The sequence below is a fragment of the Lichenostomus cassidix genome, chromosome 5 (assembly GCF_008360975.1).
Source record: "Lichenostomus cassidix isolate B80296 chromosome 5, HeHo_3.0, whole genome shotgun sequence".
Lineage (NCBI taxonomy): Eukaryota > Metazoa > Chordata > Aves > Passeriformes > Meliphagidae > Lichenostomus > Lichenostomus cassidix.
This window is the reverse complement of record NC_139486.1, coordinates 46,440,569-46,458,203: the sequence shown is the minus strand read 5'-3', so window position 1 is coordinate 46,458,203 and position 17,635 is coordinate 46,440,569. Positions and strand designations below refer to the sequence as shown.

The window sequence follows — 17,635 nt, the reverse complement described above, 5'->3', positions numbered from 1 at the left end:
TTCTTCTTTTTTTTTTTTAATTGTGTAAGTATAAATAGTGCTGCTTGCTTGCCCTCCATCCGTGGGAGCAGAAAGACTGTTGATTTATATGGTTTTCCTGACATCACATGAAGTGGTGGAAAACTGAATGGAGCCAACATTTTTCCTGCATTACGTAATGCCCCCTCCCTCCCAGCCCAGCTCTGCTATTCCTGCAGGAGCTTGACTGTTCTTTAACCTTTGTTTACTTCAGCACAAACCCTTGCTTTTTTGTTTTTTTCTCTTTTTTTACTTTTTTTGCTTTTTTTTGCTTTTTTTTTAAACTTTGCTATTTCCCACCTCCCCCCCCTTATTCTTCCCCTTTGCAATCACCCACTTGGTTTTTGTTAACAGGCATTATTTGCTTGTGAAGCAGCAGCAGCAGTCTGGCTCCATTGCTCCCTGACGGCTCCCATGTGCCAGCTCTGGTATTGTGGCCTGTCCAGAGCTGTGTGTGGGGCTGAGCTGGTGGGTGCTGAGCTTCACCAGCTCCTCTCCGTTTGTCCAGCTGCAGTGGACAGTGTGGAGATTTTCTTTTATTCCTATTCAGTGGCTGAAAGTGACAGCTAAGGGCTTGGGATGCTGGTCCAGATGGTGCTCAGTCACTCATCCTGTCCCTACTTCTGGTCCCTAGGCTGAGCACGGGGCTCCTCTCCTGTGCTTGAAGCCGTGTTCCAGCTGGAGATGAATCCAGGATGGCAGTGTGGCCAGCAGTGGTGGCCCCAGAGCCTTGGCTGCGGGGCTTGGGACCTCCCTTGCACGACAGGCTCTTTTTGCTGTGTTTGATGTGCTGGGGGAGCTTTACTGCTGTGATATCGTGCTCCGACCTGAAACAGGCCCCTCAATTGCTTTCTGAACTCGAGTCATGAGCTTTTCATCTGGCTCGGGAGCACGTGTGAGATCATCTTCAGCGCCCCCCTCCCCCCGCTTTTGTACCAATTCTTCAAGGAATGTTTAAATTTTCCAGTCCTGTTCTTTCTAAATTTGGAGCGTCTGTTTACTCCCAGGATTCGGAAAGAATGTAACAATATCATCAGCGACAAATCCCTCCCAGCCCTTCACGCACCATCCTCCTCAGTGAGCAGGCTGGCCATGACCCAGGTCCTCTCCAGCCCAGCAGTGCCATGGCCATCCAGCTCAGCTGCAGAGAGCTGTAATTGCATGGCTGCAGCGATCTCGAGGGGGCTGAGGTTTGGGGGATTTTGGGGGAATCTACCAAAGGCAGGTGACTTCGCCGTGGGCAAAATGAAGTAGGGAAAAAGGAAAGGGGATTTCCATTGCAGGAACTGACTTGGGCTGCCCAGGCATGAGTGGGTTCAGCACTGAAGCACTGGCTGGAATTATTTTAGACACAAGGACTCAGAGACAGATTATTTTAATAAAAGAATAAAAAAGAAAGAAGGGAAGAAAAAACACTTCCTTTCTTTTTTTTTTTTTTCTGTGTAGGGACAGTCCTAAAAAGAGGTTAAACATCAGGGCAACCGAATGTGACTTTGCTCATCCTTAGCTGAAAATTCCATAATGCTTTCTCATGTCATGTCAGTGAGAAGCCACATGCCAGCCACACAACTTCTTTGTTGCCTGCTCCTCTTGAAGCATATTGGGGCTGGGGCTGTTCTGGAGGAGAAGATGAATGAAAAAAGCCAAGCTAGGCAGATGTAAAAGCAGCACACAGACAGGGCAGAGCAGAGGGGACTTGCCTTGAGTCCAAGTCTCAGAGGCTGGAGACAGCATGTGCATCCTAAAGGCAGGAAAAATACAAATGCATCTGCAGTGCTTGTCATGGCCTATGCTGAAGATAAAAGCTTAGCAGGATCCAGAACCAGGACTGAGGTGTCTTTACAAACCCGGTGTAAGGAAAAAAAAAGAAAAAAACAAAAGCCTAAGAAAGAAAATAGCCCAAATACCCACATTGTGGTTACAGAATCACAGAATATTCTGAGTTGGAAGGGACCTACAAGGATCATCAAGTCCAACTCTTAAATTAATGACCCATACAGGGATCAAACCTTCAAACCCACAGCCTTGGCTGTCATTAGCACCATTCTCTAACCAGGTGAGCGAATCTCAGGGTTCATCAGCCACAAGCTGTCTGATGAGAGTGGGGAGGCAGGACCTGACTGCAGCTGGCAATTTGATGGTCATATTCTTCATGACCCGCTCTGCACAGCATCACAATTTCACCGTGAGTTTGGGGTGTGAGTGTGCCTGCTGGGGACTTAGCATGTACAGAATGCACTAGCTGGTGCATTTTGTCCCCGACTCCATCAGTGTCAGCTCGATATATGGGCCTGAAGGTGCCCTTGTAGGTGAAGCATTAAGGCTATTTCAGATACCCTCAGGCTGTAATGTCTAAAAGCACCCGTGGACTTGCTGGCATGAATCCATCAGATGTACCTACAAGATTTTCCTTTAAGTCTGATTATTGTCTCTGAACCTCCTGCAAGCACCTCTGTCCACCTGTGGTCATCTCCATCCTGCAGCATACTGCAAGGAACAAAATGAAGTAGATGCTTGGCTGGCAAGAGTGTGGGATGAGACAGGAAGAAGAGCTCCTATAGGACTCTCAATTTCTTGCTTCTCCCAGATTGGGGAGTTTGAAAGCACCAGCTTTGAAAATAATGTGAATGGGGATTTTGGTTGTTCTTCATCAACCAACTGCCCACATGAGGGTCAGGAATGGAAGAAGGATAAGGGCTGTGCAGGGGGTTACATCCAGCTTCAGGCTGTTGGCGGTGGGGTGCAGGGAGCTTCCCTGTGGTGATGTTTTTCTTTTGACTGTCCAGAGGACTGGAGGTAGGACACTGATACCAGCCTAAAGGGAAAGGCATTTTCTAAAAAATCAAATGGAAACACCAAGGTTTGTGATTTTTACAGTCCTAGAGTTTTAGGTAACTCTCACAACCACCCTCCCTCTCATGCAAAAGATCCCTGGAGGAGTTCCTTCCTTTCCTATGGCAGAGGGATCTAGGATAATTTAGCCAGGGCAGGACTGTGTTTTTTTTGCCCTCTAGCCCCTCTTCAGTGGGTGCTGACATCCAGCTTCAGACACCCAGCCTGCCCTAGAGAGTGCTCCCAGTCTCCTCAGTCCAAGGCATGGAGGTGGAGTAAGGTGCCCCCTTCTCACCCTGAACCACAACCAGAAGATGCCTGGGAGGGTTTTGGCCCTGGTGGGACCAGTGACTGCATCCCTGGGAGGGGTTAAGCCAGGTCATGTATGTGCAAGGCTGATTGTATTCCAGACCTATGCTCTAAACCTCCCTGTTTAGCAACGCTGTCGTCAGACAACTTGTTTTCCCGATTCTATAATTACCCTGAGGAGCTTCCCCTCCCCCTCCAGCCGTGTTTTTAACCATTGGACCCAGAAAAGGCAAGCAAAAGGGTCAAAGGCAGAGTGGGACAGAGGAGAAGGGGCTTAGGGAAAAGCAGCCCTCTGGCTGCTATGACTTAGAAAACTGCTGTGTAATTTCATTTCTCATTTCTGGAAGGTCAGTGGGAGGAAGGCAACTTCCCCAGTAAGAGATCCTGATGGGCAGGAGCCACTGCCCAGTTACAGTTTCCTTCCTTTTGAGAAATCTGCCTCCCCTCATCCGCCTCATCCGCCTCCCCCTTTCCCTGGGCTTGCGCTGCATGCTTGCAAAAGGTCGTCACTGGCAATTATTACCACGTCCCAGTGCTGGGTGGAGAGAGGAACCTCTGGCCCTACCCAGCTGGTCTTGTGCCAGGCTATAGGTACTGTCCTGGCAGGGTATGTAGGTGCTGAACAGGGACTCATCCTGCTCCAATGCTCTTGCAGGAGGATTACTTGAGTCTCTCCAACCCGTTGCAGCAGATGACCAGATGTTTTTTCCAGTGAGTCCTGAGGCAATGAGAGCAAAGTGAGGCTGCTGGGGCTGGGCATCTCTCCCTGGGTGATGCACCTCTGTCTGCGAAATAGGGGCTGGAGGCAGGATGGGTGACATCCTGGCCAGGAGGAGCACCTGGGAAAAAGGGCCAAGGGGCAGAAGCTGATATGTGGGATGTATTTCTGCACTATGGACGTTGCCTTTTAACTCTCTGCTTGCCTGCTGCCCACTACCCCCGGTGCCAGCCCCTATACTGGTCCTGGGAAAAGGGTGAAGAAAATGGGGAGAGACTAGAGATGGGGAGGATGCTGCCTGGGGAATGGTGGCTGCTGGTGGCATCTCCAGTGGGGCTGGACTTTACACTGGTGGAAGAACGGGGTTGCTGGCTGGCTGCGCTTGCTTGTCTTTTGCTTGAGGATCAGGGCAGTGTGGGACACTGGTAATCCTCCTGCATTGAGGTCCACTTGGCGGTATCATGTCCAGCTTCCCACTGGGCTCCCAGTAGCCCTGAACTGAAAACTCAGTCCAAGCACATCCTGGAGGACCCTGATATTACCAAAATAATTTGTGCTTAGGGTTCTTGGAAGCTTGAGGGAGATGGACAACCAGAGGGCTGTGAGGAAAGGCAAATACATGATTGTGCCCTTCTGGGTCAGGGGCAGGTTGAGTATTGCACCCCCTAATTCACCACTTGCTTCCTGCAGCATCCCCCTTGGCCACTGCCGCTGCATGACCTAGTGACCCCAACAGAGTCATTAGGTCCACCACAGTAGACCCCCAACCACAGCCACTGGTGTGGGTCACGGCTGGATCGCCCACCAGCATGGGTAGAGCACTGCTGGCACAGAGGCAGTGGGACATCTCTGTCCCTGGCAAATGTTGGCATTGGCCACCAGCATCATGTGCCCTCCCTTGTAGTGACAGTGGTGGCAAATGTGGGGGACCACTGATCCCCCTGGGGACCTGCTGTGGTAGTCACTTCCCCAGCATGGCTTGTGGGGGAAGGCTGCTTCTTTCTCTTCCAGCCTACTTGGAGCAGGCTTTGAATTTTATCCAACCTCTGACCCACATCTGATAATAATCAAACCATATTTGTTACAACAACAAGGCTCGTTAGGAGGCTGGCTCCGCTCAGGGTGGGGGGGAGGAGACAGCACTTAGTTAATGCCAATGACCTCATCTCATGTGATGTCATTCAAAGGAAAAACACTGAAGTCACTCACATATGGCTCAGCCTGGGGTTTTTCAGCCCATAAAGCTTCAGATTTTCAAAGGCACAATGCATGCCCCCCCTTCTCTCCCCCGCTTACTATAATCCTGAATGATTTTTCTGGAGGCCTGGGCTCAGACCAGTAAACTCGTAAGGAGCTGTGTGGAGATGTATTAAAGAGTCCTGCGGGTGGGAAGTGGGGGACAAGTAATTTTGTCCCCCAGAACAAATGTGAAGAAGATAACACAAGTCCATGTGCTTCAGAAGCCCCTAGAGATGGATAGACCCCCAGTGAGATTAGGAAAGCCCATTCCTACATGTCCCCTCTTGCTGGAGTTTTGCACATGAGAAGGTTTTGGCAGAGGGTACATCTCCTCCAGATCCTGGTCCTGCTCTGCTGGGACCAGTCAGATAATTCCATCTGACATGGCCACGCACAGGTGTGAGCAGCCCAGTGCCAGCCCCTTTTCCTGCCAGCTGTTGGGACCCATTCATCTCCAGCTGTTTGGGACCACTCCAGACTGAGCATCTTCCTGGGTGATGCTCTCAGTGGAAACATTAATGGACAAGATGAGCTGGTCATTAAGGACCTGCTGTCTTGTCCCCAGCTCTGCCCTGCAGCAGAGAACCCCAGAGAAGTTATTTAATCTTTTGTGGCTCAGTTTCCCTCTTGGGAAACTGAGATCATGGCATTGCCCTTCCTGGTGCTGGGGTTCAGAGTTAAACATCGCACAGGGGATGCACGTTGGTCCTGCCAGGAGCAGCTATGGGGAGGAGGCACAGCTATGGGGTGCCCTCACCAGATGAGGAGCAGCAGGGAGCTGGGATGGAGGGTGGTGCTGCATCCCCCCTTCGTCGTGGGGGTTTGATCGCACACCGCCCCGGCAGGTGCTAAAACGAGGTGTGGGCATGAGCTTCCTCCCACCACGTTCCCATCCCATATTAGCTGCGCGGGGCCAAAGCCGGCGTGGTGCAGTGATCCATCTCCCGGCGCGGCCGCTCGCTGCGGGGGGCTTTGGGCAGGCGAGAAAATCGCGGTTGCGCCTTTAAGCAGGGAGCGAAGCATATGTCAGGCCGGCGTTGTGCTGCGTGTCTGTGTGCTGAGTAAGGAATGCGGCCGCATGCCTGACCCGTTAGCTATGAGCGCGGTACGGGCGCGCAGCGAGCGCGGCGGCGGATGGGGCGGCTGCTCCCGGGCTGAGCTCACTCGGGCTGGAGCGGGCGGCGAAGAGGGGGGCGGCTGGGGAAAGGGGGCTACGCCGAGCCCCCAACCCCGCTCGGCTTTTTTTTAATGCTTTTTATTTTATCAGCCTGAAGGCTGGAGCCTAGGGGAGGCTGGCGTTGCTCTGCCGCAGGGGCGCTTTTTTGGTTTTTTTAGAATTTTTTGGTTTGCCCGCCAGCTGTTGTTTGGCGACGGTGAGAGGTGCCCCCGCGAGCCGCAGCCCAGCTGCCTGGATGCCCGTGGATGTAATGATTGCTCCCTCCGAGGACCAGTTCTGGACAGACATGCGCGAGGGGCAGATGAAGCTGAAAATAAGGGTGCGGAGAATGAAGGAGAGCAGGGACAAGAGAGGTTTGTCAGCCGGCCCGGCGCCTTTCCTTCCGATGGGGACGGAGCGGGAAGAGGGGGCTGCGCCGCCGGAGCCCTGCTTTGCCCGGGGGGCCGGAGATCGCCTTTGCCGACCGGCCGGCGGGGAGCGGAGCGCGGTGCTGGCGATACAAAGAGCGCAGGCAGCTGGCGAGCGGGGAGATGGAAGCGAGCGGGGAGCGTGCGGAGGGGAGCGGAGCGGAGCGATGGCCGGTCCCCAGCCAGGGGCGATGTGCGCAGTGCTGGCGGAGGCGGCCGGGCTGGGACGGGAGCTGCACAGAGAAGGCAGCTCCTTCAGGCAGGTGAGCGGCTGCCTGCAGCAGGCAGAGGCATCTGCAGAGGCCCCGGCGCTAAGCAGCCTTCCCACCTGGTGCGGGGTAAGGTGAGACTGCCTGGCCGCGGGGACCGCTCTGGGCTCTCTTAAACCCTTCGCCGTCCAGGCAAGCTTGGCGAGGGCACGGACGGAGCGGAGAACGAGGAAAGCTGCGGGAGCCGGGGCAGGATCTGCCGCCAGCATCTCTGCGCCCTCGGGCACCGGGCTGCGGGGGCGGAGGGGCACCGGGCAGGGGAGAGTGCGCGGGGCAAGGACGGGCGAGGACGGCGGGGAGAGCAAGGAGCCATCGGCTCAGAGCGCTGCGTTGCTGCCCGCAGCCAGGCAGCTGCCCGCCGGAGCCATTTCACTTCACCAGCGCTGCCCTGCCTGCCCATCTTGGGTGGTTTGCTTCAGAAAGGGCTTTTGCAGTCTTTTCACCCCCCAGTGTCAGGGCGAAGGGCACGCGGAGGAAGGGGATATTAACTGGAGCAGCTTAAAAATATGCCGATCTTGGGATGACCTAGATTACCGAAGGGTTGAATCAAGCAACTTCCCCTCCATCACCACTTAAAATGGGAGGCTGCTAAAAGTGCTTGACAGGTTTTTGTGGCATGAAGCACATAACCCAGTGATGGTGTCATTAGTAATAAGTCACTCCTGGAAATGACACATTTTTCTTTACTTAGAACGAGTAAGGCTCGTCCAAAGCAGGCACAGTCACCAGAGGAAAATCAACCCCAACAGCTCAAGGAGTGTGTCCGTGCTTGTGTGGGCGGAGGGCTTCCTTTCTGCTGCTTTTCCTTTTTTTAATATTTTTGCTTTCTTTGGGAGAATGGGAGCAGGGTCTGGGACCAGCCTGCCAGGCATGGGGGGCTGGCAGGCTGGGAGACAGCAGATGGACAGAGGCTGTTCGGGGTGACCATTGGGGAAACAGGGAATGCACATGAATCCATAATAGGGCTGATTCATCAGCTTTCTCATCCCCACTGCCTGGGGAAAAAAAAAAAAGAAAAAAAACCGAGCCTGCAGTGGGGTGATGAAATTTTATGCCAAATGAGGGAATGGTGAAACCTGGGCAGGGGAGTGAGGGAGTGGAAAAAGAGACTAGTTGAAAACTGGACATCTCTTCAATGCACCGAGGTGGGGAGGACGTAAAAGAGCATCAGCCAGGAGAGGGCAAGCTGGGCAGGCTGCAGAGCACCAGGATTTCACCAGGCTTGTGGGAAGGATGTGCAAGCAAATGGGCTGTGTCCACATCAGGCATTGCTGGGAGGGATGGGTAAAATCAAAGGGAACTACAGTGCCCAGGAAAACAGTGAGGATGGAGGCAGGGGGAAAATTCAGACATGTCCCAGGCAGCAGGAAATGCTGACAAAGCCCCGGAGCTCCCTGGAGCACAGTGAGTAAGGGTGGCAGTAAGCAGTGTTTCATCATACCGCCCGGCTTAGCTGCCGGCACCAACAGGCTCCCACCCAGCACGAGAGCCAGGGAGATGGTGTTTTGCAAAGAAGGATTTTTCCCAGCGGCTTTGGGGGTGAACATCTTGCCAAGGCACTCCATTTTCTGTCCTTCAACCTGCCATAGAGATGCTCGGCCAAGCACTCAGGCTCATTGTCATAAGAAGGCCGAGCATGACGCAGGTGAGGACTGGGGTTTTGCAGGTCCCCCCAGCTCTTGCCATCTCCTGCTGAATCTCAGTTCAGCAAGGTGCTTTAACACTTGAGGATGGATGTGTCAGAGTGCTGGGAGTAGCATGTCCCCAAGGGGCTGTGCTGATGAGGAGGGGTATCCAGGCTCCATCCTGGCCACCAAGACAACGCAGCAGTGAGGGAGCCATGTCGGCGTGGCGGCTGCTCCAGCAGCAAGCCGAGGCGCGTGCTCGCTTGCATGCCCTGCTGCTCCTTGCCACGTGCCGCCCTGGCAGCAGCTCTCAGCCACCACAGGCATTTTAATGAGAGCTGGGCAGAGCCTGGCCTCTCTCAGCCCCCTCAGCTGCCAGGAGCTTTAGCGGGGAGAGGGTCTCCAGCATGAGCACAAGCGCAAAACCCACTGGTGAGGTTGCGGGCTGCCGCAAAACCTCCAGCAGCTGCAAGGGGAGTTGGTGTCTGAATAGCTCTGGCTGCTGCTCTCTAACTCATTATTGCAGTGATGAGGGTGGGCTGTAAAACACATCTTTAATACCCCTGTAGGTCTCCTGCCAGCTTCCAGTGTGAGAGCTGGGGGTGAGGAGTGGGGTGTGGTAGCTGCTGGCCCAGGGAGGATTTCCAGCTCTGGATGTGGCTGTTCCCCTGCTCCTTGCTGCTACAAACTGATGGCATGGCAGAGTGACATGTCACCTCTTCACTGTTTCTTGGTGGGGACCTTTGAGCCTGCAATACACAGGGGAGGCTGCTGAACAGGACATGCTACTTGGTGTGTCCCTAGGGCAACTTTTATGAGACTCACAAAGCTGGGGGTGTTCAAGAGGCTTGTGGCTCTCTTGAAGAGCAGTTTTGAAGTGAGGCAGGTGCTGTGGGCAGCCTTTAGCAGCTTCTTACAGTCAGTGGGTAACAACATCAAGGCCAGAGCTGTTGGGTTGTTTCAGAGGATGCTGAAGGAGGTGGTGAGTCCACGGGGCTGGAGATGAACGGGGAGAGTGCAGCCATCAGAGCAAGGTGTGAGCAGCTTTTCAAGCCTCATCTCTACTTTACACCTCCAGCCGAGAAAGATGGTCTTGGTGCAGGGAGGGACACAGGGAACAGCAGGGAGTTGGGATATCCGTGCTTCATGTGTCCTACACCTTCCTTTTATCTTCAGCAGTGTCTCTGTTAACATCTCATTGCAGCTTAATGGATTGTAAATCCCTAAAGCTGGGGCTTACCACCAGAAGGAAAATAATGCCATACCACATCCCTGTCTCTAGCCAGGACTTTGTCACCTTCTGTGTCATCTTCTCTGCACCACCACTGCTGCCCAGCCTTGGCAGAGAAGGGCACAGTGCAACTTGCAGGTGATAGATTTTGTCTGAGATGTTGACAGCTATGACTAGGATGTCCCCAGAGACCACCTGAAGGTGACAGCCAGGGCAGCAGAGGGGTCCCCAGGTGTATCAGGATCCCAGCTCGGGGTTCCAACTTCTCTGTCCATGCACCTTGTCATCTCCTCCCATGTCTGTCTTTTTGCTGATTTTGTTTACAGCCGTCTCAGGGCCCTACACAGACACTGGTGCAGGGACTGGCAAAGGGCCTCCTCACTGTGCAGTTTGCTGCTCGAGGGGAGGAGTCACTCACAGGGCTCCCAACAGCTGCGGCAGTGCGGGTACCACAGAAGCCTATTCAAAGATGCTGCTGGCATCTTCCCCCTGGCCTGATGGACTGGCTCCGGGAGGATTCCCAGGCTGTTTGCCTTCCCTCTGCAGCATCTGTTCTCACAATAAATACAGTTTCACTGGGAGGTTATTATAGACGTTCAGCTGGAAAATGTGCAGAGGGGAGGGCCTGGCAAAGATAGGGGTAGGGGAGAAGTTGAGGGGTTTCCCCCTCTCCTCTGTTTGACAGAAGGGCCATGCAGAGCAGGGTTTGGGGCTGGCCCAGAAGGGTCTCTGCAGGGCACAGCAGAAGTGGAAGGGTTGTCAGCACCCTGTGAATGAAACCTGGGATGGGGGAGATACAAGGTCTCCGTTGTTGCACTCTTCTGACACTAAGTTTCTGCAACAGCCCATGCCTCAGTTTCCCTCTTTTCTCTGGCATGTGACAGCACTGCCCTCCCTCCTGAAAGGTGCATTTCTCTTAAGCCTCACCATAAGCTTGACATCACACAGAATTTTTATGTCTTTGGGGACGTTGCTGAATGAACCCCCCAAAAGTGGGAGGGTGATTTTCACTTCCTAGCCCTCCCAGAACCTGCCTGATGCTGGTTCTTGGTTCCTTTTTCCTCCATTTTCAGCAGGAGCAGTGCAAGCATTCCCAGTTTTGTTCTGGTTCCCTTTCCTTCTGGTTCCCGCTTCTCCTGGGCACCATCTCTGCCTTAGGTAATTGCAGTAGTCAGGAAGACACCGTTTTTTCCAGAGAAGGGTTTTGAGAGCCCTCCGTGCTGGAGCCATGAGCTCACTGGGCTGTGCCACACAAGGACCAGCTCTTCCCCAATAAGCCCTCACCTGGGGAGGGGAGTATCCAGAAGAAACCAGAGATTCCCAAATGCCTGCTCCATGACAGATACAAATCCTTTCTGAGCTTAATTCCATGTGTCAAGAGAAATGGTGTTCCTGGCACCAGCACTGTGAATAAAAGAGGAAAGGCTTGAACTGGTGCTACCCTGGCTCCTCACCTCATTGGGCTCTGCTGCTCTCTCCCAGTAAAATCTGGGATTCATGGCCTGGGGCTTAGAGGGGAGGAAAGCCCAGGTATCAGCTGGAGCCCAGCCAGGGACATTCACTGCCTTTGGGATTGTTTTGAAGAGCTGCCTTGCTTTCTAAAAATGAAAGGCATGCTGGAGCAGCCGCTACAGGGTGGGGTGAGTGTCACTTCCATGTTGGGGTGGTGTCGGATACCCAGCCCCATCTCTAGGGTTTCCCCGAAGCCCAGGCTGCCCTCAGCAGCTGCAAATATGGGGGAAATGAGGACAGGTGGGCTGGGAGCATGCCTGGACTCCTGGACACAGGGTTGAGGCTTTGCTTGAGGTGAGCTGTGGGCATCATTTCAGGTGCCAGCGTCCTCCAGTTGTGGCCGCCTGCCCAGGTAGGCAGTGCCACTGAAGGTACTGCTGCCAGTCTGCTAACATCCCTGCCTGCTTGACAGCCCCCTCAGCTCCTGCCTGGGCTTCCCCAGGCTGGGCTGGCAGAGGATCTGCTGCTGGGTGACTGCTGGCGGAGGTGGGCAATGGGGAGAGAGCAGCATACTCTGACCTGCTTGAACTATGAGATCACCTTAAAGTCATACAAACCCATCCACTGCCCTGGGCAGCTCCTGATGGCTGGGAGTGAGCATGAGAGGCTGGGGACCTACGAACCAGAGCAGCCATTGGTCCCCAAGGTTGCATTTATGTGCACCCTTCTCCCCAAAAATGTGCCATGTTCCTTCAGAAAAATTCCCATGTTGTTTCGCACAAGCCCAGGGATCAGATCTGTGCCCCACTTAAACCCAAGTGCTACAGGCTTCTCCAGGGGCAACTGAAGGAAATACTTCCCATGGGGTTTCTGCCCCAGCATCCCCCAGGCACCAGCACGGGGCAAAGCAGGGAGGTCACATGTGTCCATGCAGAGCTCTGGCTAGTGATGGACACTCCTTGGCAATGGGGACACAGTGCAGGGATGAGCAGTAACCAGAGCTATGCTGCACCTGTGCTGGGCCTCCTGCTTGTGCTCTGGTTTAATGTCCCAGTTGAGAGGTGATGTCATTTTGGAGGGAGCCAGAGAAAAGGAAGTGCTGGAAAAGATAAGGTGCATTAACTCCATCCCTCCCATCTTGACTGGGTTTTGAAGCTGGGAGCTGTGTTAGCTGCCACACAGGAAAACATAAGAGAGGAAAGAGGAAAGACAACCCACCTTCCCCTTGGGCCAGCGGGAGCTGACACCAGGAGGTGCTGAGATGGAGTGTGATGGAGGACCTTGGATGTTGCCAGGTGGTGTGAGCACGATTTTGTGCACTGCTCTGGCTTCTCCATGACCTTCATCTCACAAACGTGTCAGGTGGGTTGTCTGCAGCAGCAGGCATGCCTCTTCAGAGTGTGGATGCCACACCAGCAGCCAGAAAGTTGCACCAGGAGGCTCAGCAGAAATTTTGCCAAAGTGCTGGAGAAGATAAATTGAGAATATGCCAAGGCTGCCCTGCTTCTGAAGGGGAGAGAGACTGGCTCGTTAAAAGGTCTTGTTTAGCTGTGGAGATAGGCCAGGAATTCCCATGGTGCTCAGTCCAGAGACTTGGGCTTTCAGAAGGATCTTGTGGGAGCATCTTGGTGCCTTTGACAGCCAAAGGCAGTCAAGCCCCCAAGTCCTCTCTGCCCTTTGGGTGATGTCAAGCTGCATCTGCTCGTTCGCATGCGTGGGAAAACCGCAAGGGAGGCTTGAGGCAGATATGACTCAAGCTCCTCTCCATCACATGAAGCTGCCACCCAGATGTCCTCAGCTGGAGGGGAGTGAAGTTGGGCCACTGCTAGACCTGGCTCTACCCTGGAGTACAGGATCAGTGAGTGAGAGCAAATCAGGATCACCAGTGGTCTTATGCAACCGTGCAGGACGTGCGACAGCACCAGGGGGGTTCCAGCTCCCCTTGCTCCCACTGTGCACGCAGGGCAATGCTTGCAGCCCTACTCAATTCAGGGCTCTCCTTTTGAGCTGGGGACTGGCTTTCAGGATTTTGACCATGCCAGACACTGTGACAATAGCTCTGGCTGTCACATGCCACCTACTGCAGTCTCAGCTGGGGGTTTTCTTTCTGCACTGGGCTTCAACATGCTCAAACTGAGTGTGACTGCCCAACAGCTTGGTGCAGTAAACTGGACACTGCTTGCTGTCACATTCAGTAAGGTCAGAGAATGAAAAACTGCAGTGGCATGCAGGTACCATTATGCCACCATGGTGTGGCAGAAATCATGGGCTTGGCAGGGCTGGGCAGAGGGGGCATCTCTCAGAAACCACAGTGTGTAAGTGTAGCCAATGCGGTGAGGTTTGGGCTGACCTCCTGGACCCCAGGAGCTTTGCATCTCAGTGGGCTTGCTTGTTGTCATCCTGCCCTTATGCTTTTTGCTATCAAAAGGGGACCCTGTCCTCAGAATAGTAGGGAGCCAAGAAAAGGACTGTCTTTTCCTGTTACTTGTCTGAATGAAGCTGAGAAGAGCCAACTTCATTGTAGAGGGTATGGAGTGCCTCACATGTGCATTACTATCCAGCTGCAACAGGAAAAACCAGAGCTGGGTCTCCATTCCTTTCTCCCCGCGTGTGTGACGGACATCACAATGTACCTACACTGGTTAGTGGTGGCTGGTGGCTTATTGTTCCTCGGGGCTCTGTTCTCAGTGCTGCAGGGTTGTCACTGCTTTGTCCCCAGCCTGGGCCTCGGGGTGCCAGGTACTGATGATGGTGACCTTGCCGCTATGAGCTCAATGTCCCCATTTTCTCCACAGGAGGCTTTGCCACCTTCTCATCGTGCTTCCCAGGGCTCTGCGAGGGGAAGCCAGCTGCCATCCTGCCGATGAGCATCTCCCAGCCATGCTTGCCTGTGGCCAACGTCGGCCCCACGCGCATCCTGCCACATCTCTACCTAGGCTCCCAGAAGGATGTCCTGAACAAGGTACAGCCCTGTTGAGGGGACACATCTGCCCTGTCCCCTTGGGGACCCCAGTCATGCAGAAGTGTGAAAATATTAGGGGCTCCTCTCCTTCCCAGTGGGAATACCACACAGTGCCCTTGTAAAGGTGCCAGAAAGGCTGTGCTGTGATGTCACACCAGGGAAGGAATTTTGTTTAAAGGAAAAGTAATGATGAGAAAAAGGAAAGAGGAGCTGCAGTTAAAGTGCTGCCAGGCGTCTGCCCACTGTGGCCATGAGGGAGCCAGCCAGACATCCTTATCCAAGGCAGGCAAGAAGGGAAAGGGACCATGACACCAGAGGGGAGTTAGAGACAGAAGGAGGGAAAGAGAAATTATGTACGGGGAGTAGAAGGAAATGAAAGAGAAAAATTGCAAGAATGTGAGCCTGGGAGCTGGACTGGCTCCACCAAGCCTGCTGGGGCGGGCAGGAACTGGCCACTGGGGAGCCAGGCATAAAATTCTGAGGACCCAATGCCAGGCAGGAAAATTGATGGTTTCCTTCCTTCCCCACCTCCTTGGACGGGAGAAGCATTGCCCATGCATGGCCTCCACACTTGACCTCTCTCTGTTGCCTATGGATAGAGCATCTTCTGGCCACATTGGTTAATGTAGGGTGCTGTGCCCAGAGTGGAGTGACTCACTCCACTCTGTTGGTATGTCTCCTTTCTCCCTTAGCTGATACTTTCACAGCTTTCAGCCAGAGTTTTTGCTAATATTCTTTCTTGTATTGTCCTGTTCCTCTCATACTGAGGTTCTTGAGTTTCTTCCTCTGGAATCCCTTTCCAGGTGTGTTTGGCCTTGCTTACTTTTACTTGGACCAAAATTAATATCTGCTGAGGTTCAAACGTGTGTCATTTAAATTGACACAACCTGTTCAGCTGGTCACTGCTGTATTATCATCAACCAGGCCAAGGGAAAAGACAGGAAGTGTGCATGGCAAGACAGATCTTCGGCACTTGGCGCTGGCTGAACTCAGCTGATCATTTGATGGCTTCTTTCCCACCAGGACTTGATGACACAGAATGGGATAAGCTATGTCCTAAACGCCAGCAACTCCTGTCCCAAGCCAGACTTCATCTGTGATAGTCACTTCATGCGCATTCCTGTCAATGACAACTACTGTGAGAAGCTGCTCCCCTGGCTGGACAAGTCCATTGAATTCATTGGTGAGCTTTTCTTACAATGATTGCAGACCCTCCAGTCTGCAGCCTCCACAACTTGAACTCTTCTCCTGTTGTCCATGGTCTTGATCCCAGTAACTATTGTCCTCTCACACAAAGGGCCTGAGGGTTGGGGAGGCTAGAGCCATTTTGGTCACCATCACTGTTCTCTCTGTTTCCTCTGCCATGCTCCAGACAAAGCCAAGGTGTCCAGCTGCCAGGTGATCGTGCACTGCTTGGCTGGGATCTCCCGGTCGGCCACCATTGCCATTGCCTACATCATGAAGACCATGGGCATGTCATCAGACGATGCTTACAGGTGAGTTTTCCCCTGAGGGTGGGGGGATTATGCCAGTATGTTTCACTCCAGGGAAAGAAGGCAGGCTGAGCCCAGATGGAGAGGATCAGGGCTCCTTGAAGGTCTGTCTTACCTTAGCTGGGTCTCAGTAAACCAAACCAAACCTCCCCTCATAAAGTGCATGCAACAAGGTATGGTTGGGAGTGGTAAAAGGGAGTGGGGAGGCAGTCCCAGCTCTTTAATCCTGGGGCATCCCAAGTTCCCCAAGACCCTTTTCTTTGGAGGGCTTGGTCAGAAGGTTCTCGATGATGCTTCTTCTTCCTAAAAGAGGCTGAGAGAGAATGGGTGGCCCACTGAAGGACCAAACGCCAGCGGGGCTGTCTGTGCCTCTTGGCAGGTTTGTTAAGGACCGTCGCCCATCCATCTCGCCCAACTTCAACTTCCTGGGCCAGCTCTTGGAGTATGAGAGGAGCCTGAAGCTCCTCAAGGCCCTGAAGACAAAGGGAGACCGGGGCGAGGGGGACACCCAGCAGGACCCAGCAGAGGTGGCCGAGGGCAGCCGGCATCCCCTAACACCTACCTCAGAGAAGGCCGAGGATGTACCGAGGAGCACCGGCTCGGCGTCCCCCCCCAGCGACCCCGAGCGGCAGGGTGGGACCCCGAAGGTCCTGTCTCCCACCACCCTGCAGCAGGGGCTCAACGGCTTGCACCTCTCCTCTGAGCGCATCCAGGATACCAACCGCCTGAAACGCTCCTTCTCCCTGGACATCAAGTCTGCCTACTCCCCCGGCCTGCGGCAGGACCCCCCTGGGCCCGCTGGACCCGGGGAAGCCCCCAAACTCTGCAAGCTGGACAGCCCCTCGGGCCCGGGCAGCCTCAGCCCCTTCTCCCCGGGGGCGGAGAGCCCCGACCGGCCCACGGGGCCCGAGCTCCTGCTGGAGGCCAAGGTGAGGCAGCGGCGGAAGCACCGGCACCCGGCGGGCTCGCCGGCCCACGGGCTCAGCCTCAACGTCGGCGGGACCTGCGCCACACGCAAGAGCCCCGGCGCCGAGGACGGGCTGCCGCCGCGGCTCGGCCAGCCGGCCGCCGCGCCCGGTGCCGCCACCGCCGCCGCTGCCTGGAGCGGGGTGCACCTGGAGTCCCCCAGCACTCCCTCGGGCGAGGCTGGCTGGTACTTCGGCAAGGACTCCGGCGGCACCGGTGGCGGCGGCGGGGGCCTGTTTCCCAGCGCCGGCCCGTACCCGACGCCGTTCGGCTGCGGCGCGGTGGCGGCTGGATGCGAGATCAGACTGAGGGACAAGGCGCGGGCCGAGCCGCGGGACGGGCGGCACAGCTGGCACGAGGAGGCCGGCGCCGAGAAGCAATTCAAGCGGAGGAGCTGCCAGATGGAATTCGAGGAGACCATGTCCGAGGGCAGGGCTCGGGAAGAGCTGGGCAAAATCAGCAAACAGTCCAGCTTTTCGGGCAGCATGGAGATTATCGAGGTGTCCTGACACTCACTCGGGGTGCCTGGAGACCTGGGTCGGGGCTGGGGTGGGGGGATATTTAAGCTGGGGGGAGCGGGACGGGGGGCGGCGGGGTCGGGGGGTGTATTTATACTTGCGCGTGCATTTTCGGGAGCGCAAGCGCTGAAACCGAAGCGGAGGTGGATGAGTCTTTCCAGAGTCGGGAAACATAGCGGCGGATGCTTAGTGTCCCTCCTGCACTCGCCCTGCTCCTTCCCGCCCATCCCCAGGGCGTCCCAGCCCTCGGGAACCCGCACGCAAAATTTGGGCCTAAAACTCAAGTGGGAACAGGCGGGGGTTGCAATTTTGGCTGCGGTGATGGGGCACAGCACCTGGAGGGGGGACCACTGCTGCCCCTTCCCTGCACCCCGGTGCACTAAGCATGCTCCCCTGTGTTTCTCTGGCTAAGTATCCTA

The 17,635-nt window shown here is 54.8% G+C and overlaps 1 protein-coding gene across 5 annotated transcripts in view; it reads left to right on the top strand.

The window, feature by feature from the left end:
- The window catches only part of DUSP8 (dual specificity phosphatase 8), a 40,856-nt gene extending 23,609 nt beyond the window's left edge, over positions 1-17,247 (top strand). For 4 of the 5 annotated variants that reach the window (XM_085062832.1, XM_085062835.1, XM_085062834.1 and 1 more), the window contains exons 4-7: positions 14,073-14,239; positions 15,263-15,422; positions 15,612-15,735; positions 16,112-17,247. In XM_085062832.1, coding sequence (XP_084918958.1) covers positions 14,073-14,239; positions 15,263-15,422; positions 15,612-15,735; positions 16,112-17,207 — 1,547 coding nt within the window. In that variant the 3' untranslated portion in view covers positions 17,208-17,247. Of the gene's footprint in view, positions 1-6,070; positions 6,647-14,072; positions 14,240-15,262; positions 15,423-15,611; positions 15,736-16,111 lie in introns of those variants that run through there. The other variant, XM_085062836.1, reaches the window with a different exon arrangement.
- Positions 17,248-17,635: the final 388 nt, after the last annotated feature.